The sequence below is a fragment of the Dama dama genome, chromosome 22, assembly GCF_033118175.1.
Source record: "Dama dama isolate Ldn47 chromosome 22, ASM3311817v1, whole genome shotgun sequence".
Taxonomy (NCBI): Eukaryota; Metazoa; Chordata; class Mammalia; order Artiodactyla; family Cervidae; genus Dama; species Dama dama.
This window is the reverse complement of record NC_083702.1, coordinates 20,700,282-20,718,882: the sequence shown is the minus strand read 5'-3', so window position 1 is coordinate 20,718,882 and position 18,601 is coordinate 20,700,282. Positions and strand designations below refer to the sequence as shown.

General features: G+C 35.1%; 1 protein-coding gene across 1 annotated transcript; it reads right to left on the bottom strand.

Moving 5' to 3' along the window:
• Window positions 1–4,264: 4,264 nt before the first annotated feature.
• LOC133043769 (NKG2-A/NKG2-B type II integral membrane protein-like) lies at window positions 4,265–14,100 on the bottom strand. The gene is made up of 8 exons (XM_061124995.1): window positions 14,004–14,100; window positions 12,448–12,558; window positions 11,797–11,895; window positions 10,952–11,005; window positions 9,836–9,987; window positions 6,785–6,885; window positions 6,351–6,471; window positions 4,265–4,391 (listed from the first exon to the last, which is right to left on the bottom strand). The coding sequence occupies exons 2-7, from the start codon at window positions 12,515–12,517 to the stop codon at window positions 6,354–6,356; spliced, it is 594 nt and encodes a 197-aa protein (XP_060980978.1). The 5' UTR covers window positions 12,518–12,558; window positions 14,004–14,100; the 3' UTR covers window positions 4,265–4,391; window positions 6,351–6,353.
• Window positions 14,101–18,601: the final 4,501 nt, after the last annotated feature.

Below are 18,601 nucleotides of genomic sequence, written 5' to 3'. Positions count from 1 at the left end.
CTGTGTAGATCACAACAAACTGTGCAAAATTCTTCAAGAGATAGGACTACCAGACCACCTGGCCTGTCTCCTGAGAAATCTGTATGCAGGTCAAGAAGCAACAGTTAGAACTGGACAAGGAACAACAGACTAGTTCCTAATTGGGAAAGGAGTACATCAAGGCTGTATATAGTCACCCTGCTTATTTTACTTGTATGCAGAGTACATCATGAGAAATACCAGGCTGGATGAAGCACAAGCTGGAATCACGATTGCTGGGAGAAATATCAATAACCTCAGATACGCAGATGATACCACCCGTATGACAGAAAGAGAAGACCTAAAGAGCCTCTTGATGAAAATGAAATAGGAGAGTGAAAAAGCTGGCTTAAAACTTACCATTCAAAAAGTGAAGATCATGGCATCCAGTCCCATCACTTCATGGCAAAAAGATGGGGAAACAATGGAAACAGTGAGAGACTTCAGTTTTTTGGACTCCAAAATCATTGCAGATTTGACTGCAGCCATGAAATTGAAAGATGCTTACTCCTTGAAAGGAAAGCTATGACCAACCTAGACAGCATACTAAAATCAGAGACGTTACTTTGCTGACAAGGATCCATCTAGTCAAAGCTTGGTTTTTCACTAGCCATGCATGTAGTGAGAGTTGGACCATATAGAGAGCTGAGCACTGAAAAATTGATGCTTTTGAACCATGGTATTGGAGAAGACTCTTGAGAGTCCCTTGGACTGGAGGAGATCAAAACAGTCCATCCTGGGGAAAATCAGTCTTAAATATTCATTGGAAGGACTGGTCCTGCAGCTGAAACTCCAATACTTTGGCCACCTGATGGGAGGAACTGACTCATTGGAAAAGACAGTGATGCTGGGAAAGACTGAAGGTGGGAGAAGGGGACAACAGAGAGTGAGATGGTTGGATAGTGTCACTGAGTCGATGGACATGAGTTTGACCAAGCTCTGGGTGTTGGTGATGGACAGGGAAGGCTGGCATGCTGTGGTCCATGGGGTTGCAAAGAGTTGGACATGACTGAGTGACTGAACTGAACTGAAACGTGACAAAACCATTATGGCTTTTACGGATGTTAAACAGACAGTAAAGCTGTATTATGAAGCCATTTTACTATCTATATGAAATAGAATGTCTAGAAAATGCAAATTACCAAATGTAGTACAACAACTATAAACCTGTATAACCTTAACATGTGTTAAATATATTAAGTTCACTGTGTAAACCTTCCTGCAAAAAATTCTAGGAGCTCTAATGGTAACAGTAGTGAATAATAACACTTAAAACTATTGCAGGTCTTCCACCATAAAACAGAGACTTCCATAGATCCTTGATAACAAAACATGTCAAGTTACATAGTATTAATGGATTCAGTCCAAACTCTTTGTGATAATGGATGAAAAAAACCATCCTACTCTAAATATGATATTTGCAGTGATTTTTCAAAGGAGGAAAATACAGGATGATTTTTGTTGTTTTATTTCAGGAATGTATAATTGGTCAACATTGAAGGAAAGAGATATTTCAAAAACATTTAAAAATTTTCTCATTCTATTGAAAGGAAAATAGTAAAATGGTAACATGACTGATTGCATATAAAACCTACAGGAAAATTATGAATAATATGGAATTGCTTTCATGTGAGAAAGGTATATGAAAAAACCCCCCAAAACACCTCCTATTTGAGCAGGAAATATTGAAGCATTTTCCCCCAGTATAGGAAGGATACTTATAAGACCTTTACGGCACCACCTGTTCAACATTGGAAATAAAAGCCAATTGGGTAAAAATAAGTCAAAATCAAGAACAACAGGAAAAAATAAAAGAATAACAAGAAAAAGTTATTGCACTGGAGGGAAGAAATAAAATGTGATTCTTCAGAGATGCACTATCTATTTATATAAAAAATCCAGAGGAATATATATTTGAAATGATAAAATTAATACATACAATCAGAGAAGTCATTGGGCACAATTCTATTTGCAGCAGCAACAACTGCTGCAAATTTAAAAACAAAATTGCTATTTAGAAAAGCATGGCTATGAAGTGTCCATATTTGTGTGGACTTTCAATATTGGAAACTGTAAAATATTATAGGGGGATTTCGCTGGTGGTCCAGTGGTTCGAATTACCTGCTTCCCAGTGCGGGGATTGGGCATTTGATCCCTGGTCACTGAACCAAGCTACCACATGCTGAACAGGGTCACACAAATAACCAAATAATAAAAATTGATCAATAAAATAGGGAGAATTTAAAGAAAACCTAATTGGTTGGAAGGATAAAGCATGATATTGACTGGGAGAGTCAGTATTGTAAGATGATTATTTCAGAAATTATTTTAAAGATTAAATGCAGTCCCAAAGCCGTTATTTTTAAAAAACTTTATTGAGGTCTGATTTACAGAGCATAAAATGTATCCATTTAAAATATATAAATCCATGATTGTAAAATTATTCACAGTTTACAGCCATCACTACTATCAAAATCTAGAAAGCATTCATCACTAATCAGTTTGCAGACTTTTCCTATTCCCATCTCTTCACAACCCTTAGAATCACTAATCTACTTTTGGTCTCTCTACTCCTGTTTTTGATATTACATGGAAATGGGCTCACACAATATGCAATCTTTTAGAAGTTTGAATGCCATAAACATACTCTTGAGCAAAAAAAGTGAGACACAAAAGAAATGATACCTATATCTTTAAATGTGTGAATATTATTTCAATGGGGTTTCCCAGGTGGCCCTCGTGGTAAAGAAACTGCCTGCCAATGCAGGAGATGAGGGTTTGATCCCTGGGTCAGGAAGATCCTTCAGGGAATATGAAATGCTAGCCCACTCCAGTAGTCTTTTTTAAAAATCAATTAATTTATTTTAATTGGAGGATAATTACTTTAAAATATTGTGGTATTTTTCTCATACATCAACATGAATCAGCCATGGGTGCACGTGTGTTACCCCATCCAAGAACCACCCCTCCCACCTTCCTTCCTGCCCCATCCCTCTGGGTTGTCCCAGAGCACCAGCTCTGAGTGTCCTGCTTCATGCATCCATCTTGCACTGGTCATCTATTTTATATATGGTAATATACATGTTTCAATGCTATTCTCTCAAATCATCCCACCCTCGCCTTCTCCCACATACAACCAAAAGTCTGTTCTTTATATCTGTGTCTCTTTTGTTGCCTTGCATATAGGATCATTGTTACCTTCTTTCTAAAGTCCATATATATGCATTAACATAGTGTATTGATGGTTCTCTTTCTGGTTTAGTTCCCTCTGTATAATAGGCTGCAGTTTCATCCACCTCATTAGAACTCATTCAAATGCTGGGAAAACCGGTCAACCATATGTTAAAGAATGAAACTAGAACACTTTCTAACACCATAATCAAAGATAAACTCAAAATGGATTTAAGATCTAAATTTAACACCAGAAACTATTAAAACTCTTAGAGGAAAACAGAGGCATAACACCCTCTGACATAAATCACAGCAAGACCCACCTTGCAGAGGAATGGAAATAAAAACAAAAATACAAATGGGGCCTAGTTAAACTTAAAAGATTTTGCACAATGAATGTGCAAAGAAACACCAACGTTAAGAAGAAACAAAGAGATCAAATGAACAACTTGATCTTCCACTTCACAGAACCTCAGAAAGAAGAACAAGGACCAAATTTAATCAACTGAAGGAAATAACAAAGATTGAAGGGGAAATAAATAGAGTCAGAAAAGCTATATAAAAGATCAATGAAACTAACAGCAAACAGAAAACTTGAAAAATACACCATAAATCATATTTCCAGGCATATTCACATAGCATACAGTAGTGGTGTCACTGCATTAGCCTCTAGACAGGTTGACAACTGGGCGCTTGAAAGGTGGGTGCTGTGATTAGTTGTTCCGTCGTGTCTGACTCTTCGTGACCCCATGGACTGTAGCCCGCCAGGCTCCTCTGTCCATGGGGATTCTCCAGGCATATGAATGAATGTTCAAAAATTTTATAAGAATTTCAAGATAAATATAAAACCAAATGTCTGTCTTGTGAAGTATTGACTGTCTTATATGCTTACTTAACAAATGAAATAAAACAAAACAAAGTAGAAATCCAAGCTTGCGTCACAAGAAATTAAAAATGAAAAAGGTAAAATTAGGTGAAATTAAAACCAAATGAAGTAGAAGGAAGAAAGCAATAATTAGTGCAAAATCAAGACAAAGGACAAAATTGCAATATGGAGAAACAACAAGACCAAATGTATTCTTATTGAATATATTTAATAAAATGGATAAAAGACTGCTGAAAAAAATTGAAAAGGGGGAATTTCCAGGTGGTTCAGTGGTAAAGACTCCATGCTTTCACTGGTGATAGCCCAAGTTCAATACCTGTTTGGGGAAGCAAGACCCAAAAGCCATGAGGTGAGGCAAATATACTTTTTTTTTTTTTTTTTTGGAGAGGAATCAAATCTTTACATGTATAACAAATAAAGGGATAATGTATAGTTTTTACAGATACTAAACAGATAAAAAGCAATATTATGAATACATTTTAGTGTCCATATAAAATAGAAAAATCCTAAAATCCAAATCACCAAAATAAAGCACAGCAAATAGAAACCTGTGTAAACCTAACGTATATTGTAAAATATTAAGTTCATTATATAAACCTTTCTACAAAATAGTTCTAGATGCTCAGATGGCATTGGTAGTGAATAATAACAAGTAAAAATGTAGCAGTACTCTTTCACAAAGTTTCAGGTAAAAGAAAAAGAGAAATACTTCCTAATAATAGCTTTCGTAACAACCTGTCAAGTACGTAACATAACTGAAAACTCAGTTAAAGTTCTTTGTGAATGTAGATGAAGAAAAATAGCTTAATCTAGATATAACATATGCATTGATTTTTTAAGAAAACGGGCAACACAGATGATCACTGTGATTTTATTTCAGAAGTGCAAGATTGGTTTAATATTGGTTTAATGGAAGAAATAAAGGTAATTTATTTCATAATCGTTATACAAAGAAAACATTTACCATTCCAACTGATGGAAAATAATGCAAATGTAATATCAACATCAATTGATTATAAAATTTGTTTGAAATATGAGAATATTATGGTTTCACATGAGAAACATATGATAAAAAAACCTTAAGATAAATCTCTTAAGGATGAAATATTGAAATCTCTTCCTTGACTAAGAAGAGATAGATACAGAATCTTTACTGTACCTTCTATTCAACTTTGGAAATTAAATTGTAGTCTATGAACATAAGTCAAGAAAAAAAATAATTGCACCTGAACAAAAGACATGAACAACTATTATATATATACTAATCTCATATAAAATCCATAAGAATAAATATTTGAAATGATGGACTTAATACAAAAAGTCAGAGAAATTATTGACTATAAGACCAACATGTAAACCTCAATATATTACTCTTTACTGCACCAAAAATTACTAAAATTTTTAAAATAAGAGTGTCATTTACAAAATCATGACTATGAAACACCCATGTGTATTTAACATCTCAAAATAGAGAAACACAAAATCTGACAGGGAAAATTTAAAGAAAATCTAACTCATGGAAGGATAAAGCATATTGACTGGAACAGCCAATATTTTAAAGATGACTCTCTTTATAAATTATTTTAAATTTTACATGCAGTCCTAAAAAGTTTTTATTTTAAACAGATTTATTGAGGTACAATTTGCACACCATAAAATCCATCTATTTAAACTATATAAATCAGTGATTTTAAATATGTTCACATTTTACAACCATCACCACTATCAATATCTAGAAAATATTCGTCACTGATCAAGTAGCAGTCATTTCCTTTCTCATCTCCCCATAGCTCTTGGTAATTGCTCCTTTTGGTCCTTGTTCTCAAATATCAAATTTTTTGATATTTCATGTAAACAGACTCAGGAAACGTGACATTTTAGAAAGTTTGAAAGCCATAAACATATCGTTGAGTAAAAAAGGCCAGACACAAAAGGAGTGATATCTATACTTTTCGGTGTGCATATTATATTTCAACAGTGTTTTTAAAATTAATTTATTTTTTATTGAAGGAAATGTTTTTTAATTTTTATTTTTAATTTTTATTTTTTTATTTTTTTTTGAACCTTTATCTTTATGCTTATTTTGATTTTTTAATTGAAGGAATTTATTGAAGGAATTTTTATTGAAGGAATTTACAGAATTTCGATGTTTTCTTTCAATGGTTTTTGAAAACATTATTAAAACAAATAACATAATTCATTTAAAAATTTATGTAATCATAACAACATTTCCTTTTCATAAAAGATAAAGTTACTCAACAGCACCCAAACTCACTTTTTAATTCTCAAGCTTATGCTTGCAATTATATGCATTTGGAGTCTGACAGTCTTCTGCTTTTATGCCCCCTGAGGATAGTACAGCACACTTATGTTCATCACGTAAATAGTCTGTTATCCTGTTATGAAAAAAAAAGTGCATAATTCTGTTATATTCTATGAAGACAACTCATGAAGCAATAGTAGTAATATGTAACTGTAATAAAAGATATTTTGAAAATGGGTAATGATGTTTTTAATAAAATTTCAGTAAGAGTTTGTTATTAGGAAAATGGGCTACAGAGTAGCCCATTTTTGAACATTTATATCAACATTTTATTAACTTTCAACATCTTCTTCAGCTTTCTATAATTCAATGAAAACAAATGTATTCATATTATTAATATTTCTTTATTTTTCCTCTTCTATACAGCATTCATTTTAAAAACTTACTTTAGTTTGAAAATTGAACGGTTTAGCCACATCCATGGTTGACCACGACCTTCACGAAAGACTGGAATCCACGATATAATTGATAGGGACATCAGAAATTTCTAGCCCAAAATAAAGAATTTTCACTTAAATATCATTATGAAAAATTTTTATTAATTTTTAAAATGCAAGTCAAAGTATGCATTCTTTCATAGGATCTTTAGTTCTTTGAACAAAATGAGTATGTTAGATTTTACATCTAACACTATAATACATAAAAGTTGAGTACACCAAAGCCTTGGACTGTGTGGACCACAACTGTGGAAAATTCTGAAAGAGACTGGAATATCAGAGAAATTGGTATTTCTTACCTGCCTTACCTCCTTCCTGAAAAATTTGTATGCAGGCCAACAAGCAACGGTTAGAATCAGACATGGAACAACAGACTGGTTCCAAATAAGGAAAGAAGTATGTCAAAGCTGTATACTGTCACTCTGCTTATTTAACTTATATGCAGAGTACATCATAGGAAATGGCAAGCTGAATGAAGCACAAGCTGGAGTCAAGATTGCCGGGAGAAATTTCAATAACCTCAGATATGCAGATGACACGCCCAGAAAGCGAAGAGGAACTGAATTGCCTCTTGAAGAAAGTGAAACAAGAGAGAAAAAGCTGTCTTGAAACTCAACATTTGAAAAACTAAGATCATGGCATCTGGTCCTATCACTTTATGGTAAATAGACGGGGAAACAATGGAAACAGTTACAGACTTTATTTTCTTTGGCTCCAAAATCACTGCAGATGGTGACTGCAGCCCTGAAATTAACACTTGCTCCTTGGAAGAAAAGCTATGACCAACCTAGACAGCATATTAAAAGCAGAGACATTGCCGACAAAGGTCCGTCTAGTCAAAGCTATGATTTTTCCAGTAGTCATATATGGATGTGAGAGTTGAACCATAAGGAAAGCTGAGTGTTGAAGAACTGATGCTTTTGATCTGTGGTGTTGGAGAAGACTCTTGAGAGTCCCTTGGACTGCAAGGAGATCAAACCAGTCAAGCTTAAAGGAAATCAGCCCTGAATATTCATTGGAAAGACTGATGCTGAAGTTGAAACTCCAATACTTTGGTCACTTGCTGTGAAGAAATGACTCTTTAGAAAAGACCCTGATGCTGGGAAAGATTGAAGCAGGAGAAAAGGATGACAGGGGATGAGATGATTGGATGGCAAACTCAATGGATGTGAGATTGAGCAAGCTCCAGGAGTTGGTGATGGATAAGGAAGCCTGGCATGCTGCAGTCCATGGAGTCTCAGATTTGGACTTGACTGAGCGACTGAACTGAACTGAAATTAGTTCTTTGAATAGAATGAGCATGTTAAATTCCAAATGTAATACTAAAATCATAAAAGTTGAAAGTTGGAGTTTTTAATATTGCAATAAATATTAACCATATCTGTACTTTTGATTCAAAATTAATTCAAACTTTTATACTTATCAGTTCCACAGTTTTCTAATGTTAAAAAGGAATTTTGTTATTTTTGAGGACCATTTAATAAAGGGAGTATTTACAAAGACATGAATTAGTTGTACATATCCCACAAAAGAATACACTTAGTATATCAATTTGGGGATATTGACAGCTGTGAATTGTATCTAACATTAAGCCTGAGGGATAAGAAGGTGGAGTAATTGAATAGAATATGTGCAGTAAGGAAAATTCTGATTCATGTAATTTAGTTTTTACTCATGTCAAAACTAACATAACAAGGCTTTAAATAAGTTTTAAGATTCTGTGATGTTCTTTTTTTCTGGATACTGTGAGTATATCATTGCATTTCTCTACTATGTTACATTCCTCAGAATTTCAGTTTTAGAAGAAAATTAAGGCAATGAAATTGAGAAAATAAGTGACATGAGAGCCGAAGATTTAGTTTTCTGAGTCTGAAACCATTCTTTGACTAGATAAACCTCAAAGCAAACTATTTCTGTGGAAACCAGTGGACGAGACAAGGGGTCAGAGAATCATTTCTGTCTGTTACTCACTGCTCAGTTCAACTGTAGACACAGGGACTAATGAAAGACACAAGAAAGAAGAACCCTGTATGGTGGGAAGAGAAAAGTGAAGAGGTTTAAGACTATCCAGTAGCCCTAATCCTCTGTAATCTCTAATGACTTCTCCATGATGAGAAACAAGATGGGAGGTGCGGGAACAATAATTACGGGCATCTTGTATAGGGGACTTGATGAAAGTGAAAGAGGAGAGTGAAAAAGTTGGCTTAAGGCTCAACATTCAGAAAACTAAGATCATGGCATCTGGTCCCATCACTTCATGGAAAATAGATGGGGAAAAAGTGTCAGACTTTATTTTTCTGGGTTCCAAAATCACTGAAGATGGTGATTGCAGCCATAAAATTAAAAGATGCTTACTCTTTGGAAGGAAAGTTATGACCAACCTAGGTAGCGTGCTGTGATTCATGGGCTCGCAAAGAGTCGGACATGACTGAGTGACTGAGCTGAACTGACTGTATAGGGGACGACAGAGGACGAGATGGTTGGATGGCATCAGTGACTCAATGGGCATGGGTTTGGGTAAACTCCGGGAGTTGGTGATGGACAGGGAAGCCTGGCGTGCTGCAGTTCATGAGGTCGCAAAGAGTCGGACTCGAGTGAGTGATTGAACTGAACCTATCCTCCCCACCATCAGATGAAAGTGACCTGGGCCTCTTACTTCCCAACACCCAATGCCTAACCTAACTCTAGCAGGTGGCACAGGTCAGTCTTTCCTCCTGTGTTGAGAGAATCCTGTGGGCAACACAGGTGAGCCTTACAAGGTCGTCCATCAGAACACCTGCTAACAAGGAGCAAAAGAACTGGAAATCACCAAATGGACATTAATGGTTTAAAAATGAAAATAAGGTATCATAAAGTCATATTCCATTGTTTAATGGAATATTAAGAGATCTTAAAATAAGCCAACTACAAATATGTACAAAAACACAAGTGAACTCTAACAAATATAATATTGACTGAATCAAGCCTTTAATAAAGTGTTGGAAACACTTAATATCTTACCATTTCCTCTTCATTATCTATGTAAAGCAGAGTAGAATTCTTAGTAGTGCAGGACATCAAACTCCCATCCAATGTTTCTTTTTCCAAACTAATAGAATAGCAATTGTTGGAATATGTAAACCACTCTTTTGGACAACAACCACAATGAAATTCTGGAGAAAGATTATGAATTACTATTCAAAGGCAATTTGAATTTTAAAAGACAAAAAATTAACATACATGTATGCATAGATATAAACATGTATGTATATATATAACATAGCTATATGCCCTCAAGGCTGGTACATATAAAATAAATCTCACTCATACTTTCACAGCGTCAGTCTCTCCTACCCCAATTTATGTCTTTATATAAAGCAAACATATAAAAATATCTCCTCTTTATATGTCCTAAAAATCAAGAAATGAATCTTTTATTCTAGAGTAGCAAAATTATTTGTCTTTTACCATATTACAGCAGGCAAAAATTGGAGTCAATTGCCAACAATGGATATGGTGATCATCTTGTTGCATAGGGAAAAACACTCTCCCATAATCATTATTTAGGCAAGTTTGTTGCCTGATTTTGTAATTTATCTTCTACCCCTAAATCTTTTCTTATTTTCACTAGCTTAAGATATCATATTTCCCTTAGGTCACATGTGAAAATTAACGGAAAATGGATGAAGCACAAACATGAAAAAGTAAAAACAATGCTTTAGATAACATAGGTGAAAGTTATGATCCTGTATTAGGCAACAGTTTCTTAGATATGATACTAAAAACCTCTGTTTTAGAACAACAATATTTTTTATGTTTTAGAGCAAGATAAAATTAGAGTCAATTGCCTAAAATGGATATGGTGATCATATTGTTGCATAGGGAGAAAGCCTCTCTTATGATGAATATTTAGGAATAATTATAATTTATTTTCTACCCCAAAATCTATTTCTGTCTCTCTTATGATAAATATTTAGGAATATTTATAATTTATGTTCTACCCCAAAATCTATTTCTATCTCTCTTATGATGAATATTCAGGAATATTTATAATTTATATTCTACCCCAAAATCTATTTCTAAGAGAGAGACAAAATACAAAGTATATTTATATTAGTGTTTGAAATCATTATGTACCTTTCTGGAGCTTTGTTACTGGAGAGGAATTATTCTGTTCTGATATTTGGTTACCTAGAAAAAAAAGGAAGTAACCTTTTAAAATATTAACTTGAGTTAAATAAGTTAATTGGGGCTTCCTGGTGGCTCAGATGGTAAAGCGTCTGTCTGCAATGCGGGAGACCCGGGTTTGATCCCTGGGTCGGGAAGATCCCCTGGAGAAGGCAATGGTAACCCACTCTAGTACTCTTGCCTGGAAAATCCCATGGACAGAGGAGCCTGGTGGGCTACAGTCCGTGGGGTCGCAAAGAGTCGGACACGACTGAGCGACTTTACTTAAATAAATCATAATAATTTTAGTTTTTAGTTTAAACATTGTGTTTTTAGGATTTAGGATGATCTGGAAAAAATTGCTTTAAGAATAATTAATGAGGTAATGAAGACTGCTGCAGTTGCTGCTAAGTCGCATCAGTTGTGTCTGACTCTGCCATAGACAGGAGCCCACCAGGATCCTCTGTCCTGGGGTGTGTATATTTCAAAAACCTTAGAGAAGAGACTCCACCACCTCTTACAATACTTGGTTCAAGCAATCTCAAGAATTAATTTGTTTTTCTCAATAAGGTGTTTAAGTTTCCCAAAGTATATCTATGAGTTATGAAATCAGAAAATATCTGTGTATATATTTAATTTTCCCTACAATCATTCTGTAATTTATATTTTGCACAATCTCAGAATAACCCTTCAATACTTAGGCTAAATGCACACATTAAAATAAGAGTTCTATTCCATAATAATATGAAATTTTAGAAGCACTGATGATCATTAAAATGAAAGGTTCAATCATAATCTTTCAAAACCTGACTTACGTGGAATAAAAGTTATCACTCTCACTATAGTATACATCAAGACAAAACAGATGATTCCCAGGATCACAATAATGAGCTTCTCTCGAGCTGATGGTGAATCTACAGGGAGAGAAAATGAAACACTGAGAAAGGAGTAATGGAAACAGTTATTTTAGAAAAAAAGATCCCACATCCATGAGAATTCAAAGACATCAACTTGGACCCCAAAACAACATTGCAATCCTCCTCCCAGAATATACCATTCCTTTTTCAGCGAATATAAGGCTTCACAATTTCTGGATCAAAGACTCCAAATTACAGCAATGCCTGGGTAGGTAGTCTTAGAAGAGGGCATGGCAACCTTCTCCAGTATCCATGTCTGGAGAATCCGCACAGACAGAGGAGCCTGGCGGGTTATAGTCCATGGGACTGCAAAGAGTCGGACACAACTGAGCGACTAAGCACAGCACAGCACATATGTCATATTAGAATGCTGTATTTCAAACTCCAGCTGTAAGCCTCATTAATAAAATCATGTAAGCGGGTAAAGGCTTACACTTGCAGTGGTAGTTCCTGTCATTCCATTGACATAACGAAAGGCATTTTGAAAGTTTAATTCCACGTAGGTTTTCTCCTGCCCAGCTGCTAAAATTGATCTTTTCACCATCTTACCTCTCATTTGCTGTCTCCTGCTGTCCTTAACCAGACTCGGTTCTGAGTAGTTTTCCTTTTGGTTCTTCATCTCTGTGGCTGTTTAATGTCAAGGATGGTGCTCTATGGAAACTTTACATAAGTAGTTAATAAATGGGGTATAAAATCACAAGAAGCCTTGAAGGGTTAAACTGGGTGATGTGTGAGATCAGTTAAGAGCACTCATTTAGCAGCTGAGCAAATCCAAGTTTGGTTCTCATTTCAGTAGACCATTAGACAACTGTTTCAGGATAGAGTAAGTAGTTTTAAAATTAGTATTTGGTGTTAAATAATCAAGAGTGGTGGTAAAGGGCAGGAGGTGAGAGGGAGATTCAAGAAGGAGAGGACATATGTACATCTATGGTTAATTCATGCTGATGTATGATGTATGACATATGTACACCTATGGTTAATTCATGCTGATGTATGACATTCATGTATGATGTAATTCATGTATGATGTATGACATCATGCTGATGTATGAAATAAAACCAGTATTGTAAACCAATCATCAATCAGTTAAAAACAAATAAATATTTTAAAAGAATATTCTCTGTTTGACATAATGTTACTTCTTTATTTGAAAAATGAAAATTAGTAGATTACTGAAAAAGTTCGTGAATAGTAATATCCTGATCAGTATAAAGTCAAATTTCACAGAAACACTTTAAAACTGTTATAATAACTTTGTTCAAATTAAATGTCCATATTGTGAAAAAATGCACCAATTATATCAGTAAGTTTAAAATCCATTAAAAGTTAAAGACAGCTTTCTACAGATGAGGGAATAATAGTATTGGCATATATCGTACACTCCACTAAATTATGTTAATTGGGACATTCATTTATGAAAAGGGAATGAGATGCTATCAAATAATTCTTCTATTTTGAGTGATTGTGGAGCTCTAAGAAATCATTTAAAAAATCAAATATTTTACATGAAAATATGGTACATGACATATTAAATTCTCCAAAAGTTTATATCATATAAAGACAAAACAATGTTAAAATGTCTTTAAATAAACACTTATTTTACATGAGTAATTGACAATTGACAATGGCTAAGATATAAAATCATAAAATGATAAGAAAAAGCATACATCATTTATGGAAGAACAATGTTGGTACAATCTTCCAGGAAGATCCTGAGGCTAAGTCATTGAGGGTAACTTTAGTTGTGGTCAACAATTATAATACGTCAATAATGTGCCTTAATAATTCAGTCAATTGATTCTGTAGTCAGTGCAATCTACAATTAATTCTGGCTTTAAATTGCATTGATTAACAAATGCAGTTATACATGTATGTATTCCCCTGAATAATGTCTGCAGGCAAGAATTTGAACATTTTAAGAAATCTTCCAAATACTTCATATTTTATTCTTACTTTTCCCCAAAATTCAAATGCCAAAATATCAAATACAGATACCAATATCTTTTTAATTTGTTTGCTTAGCAATTGTCCCTAAGTCGAACCACACTGGCATTTGTAATCTGATAAACGAGACGAGGAATTAGGAAGGAGAAGGAAACACATACCTTCTACAGGCCAGAGTCCTGCTTCTTCTCATGAGTGGCCAGGTTACTGTGATAATCAAACAATGTCTGTGGTCTTCACAGACTGCCCTGTGAAGGCCCAGAGTGAAGCAATAGTGGCAAAAGTACATTTCTCATCACTGTGTCACTGAAACAGGAAATTCTAAACTTGGGTATTTTGAAGACAGTTTATTTCATCACACAGCTCCAGATTACAGGAGCCTTTGGATATGTAGTGTATCAGTTAGTCTGTCCTTTAGCAAGTACATTTGAGAATTGATTTCACTTTTTAAAAGATATCGGGGGGCAAAGGACATGACCACCATGCTGTTAACTAGCTTTCATTTCATTCATCAAAGCTGAACATTTACGCCTTATCAAGAGTAACTTCAATGTTTAAGTTTTACTTTTAGGTAAGTGTGCTAAATCTAGGCATTATTTATTTGTTTTCCTTATACTCTCACTGTGTCATTTCTATTACAATGCAGAAAATCATAATTCCATTAACATTTTTTATTTAAGGCTGCTGCTACTGCTGCTGCTGCTAAGTCACTTCAGTTGTGTCTGACTCTGTGCCACCCCATAGACAGCAGCCCACCAGGCTCCGCTGTCCCTGGGATTCTCCAGGCAAGAACACTGGAGTGGGTTGCCATTTCCTTCTCCAGTTCATGAAAGTGAAAAGTGAAAGTGAAGTCGCTCAGTCGTGTCTGACTCTCAGTGACCCCATGGACTGCAGCCTACCAGGCTCCTCCGTCCATGGGATTTTCCAGGTATGAGTACTGGAGTGGGTTGCCATTGCCTTCTCTGATTTAAGGATACTTGTCCCTATTTCAGAAGAGTTACTATATTTTATTTATTTTTCTTTCTTTTTTTTTTCGTTTATTTTTATTAGTTGGAGGCTAATTACTTTATAATATTGTAGTGGTTTTTGCCATACATTGACATGAATGAGCCATGGATTTACATGTGTTCCCCATCCTGATCCCCCCTCCTGCCTCCCTCTCCATCCCATCCCTCTGGGTCTTCCCAGTGCACCAGCGCTGAGCACTTGTCCCATGCATCCAACCTGGGCTGATGATCTGATTCACCCTTGATAGTACACTTGTTTCAGTGCTGTTCTCTCAGAACATCCCACTTTCGCCTTCTCCCACAGAGTCCAAAAGTCTGTTCTGTACATCTGTGTCTCTTTTTCTGTTTTGCATATAGGGTTATTGTTACCATCTTTTTAAATTCCAAATATATGCATTAGTATACTGTATTGGTGTTTATCTTTCTGGCTTACTTCACTCTGTATGATGGGCTCCAGTTTCATCCATCTCATTAGAACTGATTCAGCTGAAATCTTTTTAATGGCTGAGTAATATTCCATTGTGTATATGTACCACAGCTTTCTTATCCATTTGTCTGCTGATGGGCATCTAGGTTGCTTCCATGTCCTGGCTATATAAACAGTGCTGCGATGAATATTTGGGTGCACATGTCTCTTTCAGATCTGGTTTCCTTGGTGTGTATGCCCAGGAGTGGGATTGCTGGGTCATATGGCAGTTCTATTTCCAGTTTTTTAAGGAATCTCCACACTGTTCTCCATAGTGGCTGCCCTAGTTTGCATTCCCACCGACAGTGTAAGAGGGTTCCCTTTTCTCCACACCCTCTCCAGCATTTATTGCTTGTAGACTTTTGGATAGCAGCCATCCTGACTGGTGTGTAATGGTACCTCACTGTGGTTTTGATTTGCATTTCTCTGCTAATGAGTGATATTGAGCATCTTTTCATGTGTTTGTTAGCCATCTGTATGTCTTCTTCAGAGAAATGTCTGTTTAGTTCTTTGGCCCATTTTTTGATTGGGTCATTTATTTTTCTGGAATTGAGCTGCAGGATTTGCTTGTATATTTTTGAGATTTATCCTTTGTCCGTTGCTTCATTTGCTATTATTTTCCCCCATTCTGAAGGCTGTCTTTTCACCTTGCCTATAGTTTCCTTTGTTGTGCAAAAGCTTTTAAGTTTCATTAGGTCCTATTTGTTTAGTTTTGCTTTTATTTCCAACATTCTGGGAGGTGGTTCATAAAGGATCCTGCTGTGATTTATGTCGGAGAGTGTTATGCCTATGTTCTCCTCAGGAGTTTCATAGCTTCTGGTCTTACATTTAGATCTTTAATCCATTTTGAGTTTATTTTTGTGTATGGTGTTAGAAAGTGTTCTAGTTTCATTCTTTTACAAGTGGTTGACTAGATTTCCCAGCACCACTTGTTAAAGAGGTTGCCTTTTTTCCATTGTATATCCTTGCCCCCTCTGTCAAATATAAGGTGTCCATAGATATGCGGATTTGTCTCTGGGCTTTCTATTTTGTTCCATTGATCTATATTTCTGTCTTTGTGCCAGTACCATACTGTCTTGATGATTGTGGCTTTGTAGTAGAGTCTGAAGTCAGGCAGGTTGATTCCTCCTGTTCCATTCTTCTTTCTCAAGACTGCTTTGGCTATTCAAGGTTTTTGTATTTCCATACAAATTGTGAAATTATTTGTTCTAGTTCTGTGAAAAATACCGTTGGTAGCTTGATAGGGATTGCATTGAATCTATAGATTGCTTTGGGTAGTATAGTCATTTTCACAATATTGATTCTTCCAATCCATGAACACGGTATATTTCTCTATCTATTTGTGTCCTCTTTGATTTCTTTCATCAGTGTTTTATGGTTTTCTATATATAGGTCTTTCGTTTTTTTTTTTTGGTAGATATACTCCTAAGTATTTTATTCTTTTTGTTGCAATGGTGAATGGTATTGTTTCCTTAATTTCTCTTTCTGTTTTCTTATTGTTAGTGTATAGGAATGCAAGGGATTTCTCTGTGTTAATTTTATATCCTGCAACATTACTGTATTCATTGATTGGCCCTAGTAATTTTCTGGTAGAGTCTTTAGGGTTTTCTATGTAGAGTATCATGTCGTCTGCACGCGGTGAGAGTTTTACTTCTTCTTTTCCTATCTGGATTCCTTTTATTCATTTTTCTGCACTAATTGCTGAAGCCAAAACTTCCAAAACTATGTTCAATAGTAGTGGTGAGAGTGGGCACCCTTGTCTTGTTCCTGACTTTAAGGGAAATGCTTTAAATTTTTCATATTGAGGATAATGTTTGCTGTGGGTTTGTCATATATAGCTTTTATTATGTTGAGGTATGTTCCTTCTATGCCTGCTTTCTGGAGAGTTTTAATCATAAATGGGTGTTGAATTTTGTCAAAGGCTTTTTCTGCATCTATGAGATAATCATATGGTTTTTATCTTTCAGTTTGTTAATGTGGTGTATTACATTGATTGATTTGTGGATATTAGAGAATCCTTGCATTTCTGGGATAAAGCCCACTTGTTCATGATATATGATCTTTTTTATATGTTGTTGGATTCTGCTTGCTAGAATTTTTTAAGGATTTTTGCATCTATGTTCATCAGTGATATTAGCCTGTAGTTTTCTTTTCTTTTTCTTTCTTTCTTTTTTTTTTTTGTGGCATCTTTGTCTGGTTTTAGAATTAGGGTGTTGGTGGCTTCATGGAAAGAGTTTAGAAATTTGCCTTCTTCTGCAATTTTCGGGAAGAGTGAGTAAGATCGGTGTTAGTTCTTCTCTAAATTTTTGGTAGAATTCAGCTGTGAAGCCATCTGGTCCTGGGCTTTTGTTTGCTGGAAGATTTCTGATTACAGTTTCGATTTCCTTGCCTGTGATGGGTCTGTTAAGATCTTCTATTTCTTCCTGGTTCAGTTTTGGAAAGTTATACTTTTCTAAGAATTTGTCCATTTCTTCCAAGTTGTTCCTTTTATTGGCAGATAGCTGCCGGTAGTAGTCTCTTATGATCCTTTTTATTTCAGAGTTGTCTGTTGTGATCTCTCCATTTTCATTTCTAATTTTGTTAATTTGGTTCTTCTCCCTTGGTTTCTTGATGAGTCTTGCTAATGGTTTGTCAATTTTATTTACCTTTTCAAAAAACCAACTTTTAGCTTTGTTGATTTTTGCTATGGTCTCTTTTGTTTCGTTTGCATTTATTTCTGCCCTAATTTTTAAGATTTCTTTCCTTCTACTAACCCTGGGAATCTTCACTTCTTCCTTCTCTAGTTGCTTTAGGTGTAGAGTTAGGTTATCTGTTAGACTTTTTCTTGTTTCTTGAGGTAAGCCTGTAATGCTATGAACCTTCCCCTTTAGCACTGCTTTTACAGTGTCCCATAGGTTTTGGGTTGCTGTGTTTTCATTTTCATTCGTTTCTATGCATATTTTTATTTCTTTTTTGATTTCTTCTATGATTTGTTGATTATTCAGAAGCGTGTTACTTAGCCTCCATGTGTTGGAATTTTTAATAGTTTTTTTTTCCTGTAATTGAGATCTAATCTTATTGCACTGTGATCAGAAAAAATGACTGGAATGATTTCAATTTTTTTTGAATTTACCAAGGCTAGATTTATGACCCAGGATGTGATCTATTCTGGAGAAGGTTCCATGTGCACTTGAGAAAAAGGTGAAATTGATTGTTTTGGGGTGAAATGTCCTATAGATAGCAATTAGGTTTAGCTGGACAATTGTGTCATGTAAAGTTTGTGTTTCCTTGTTAATTTTCTGTTTAG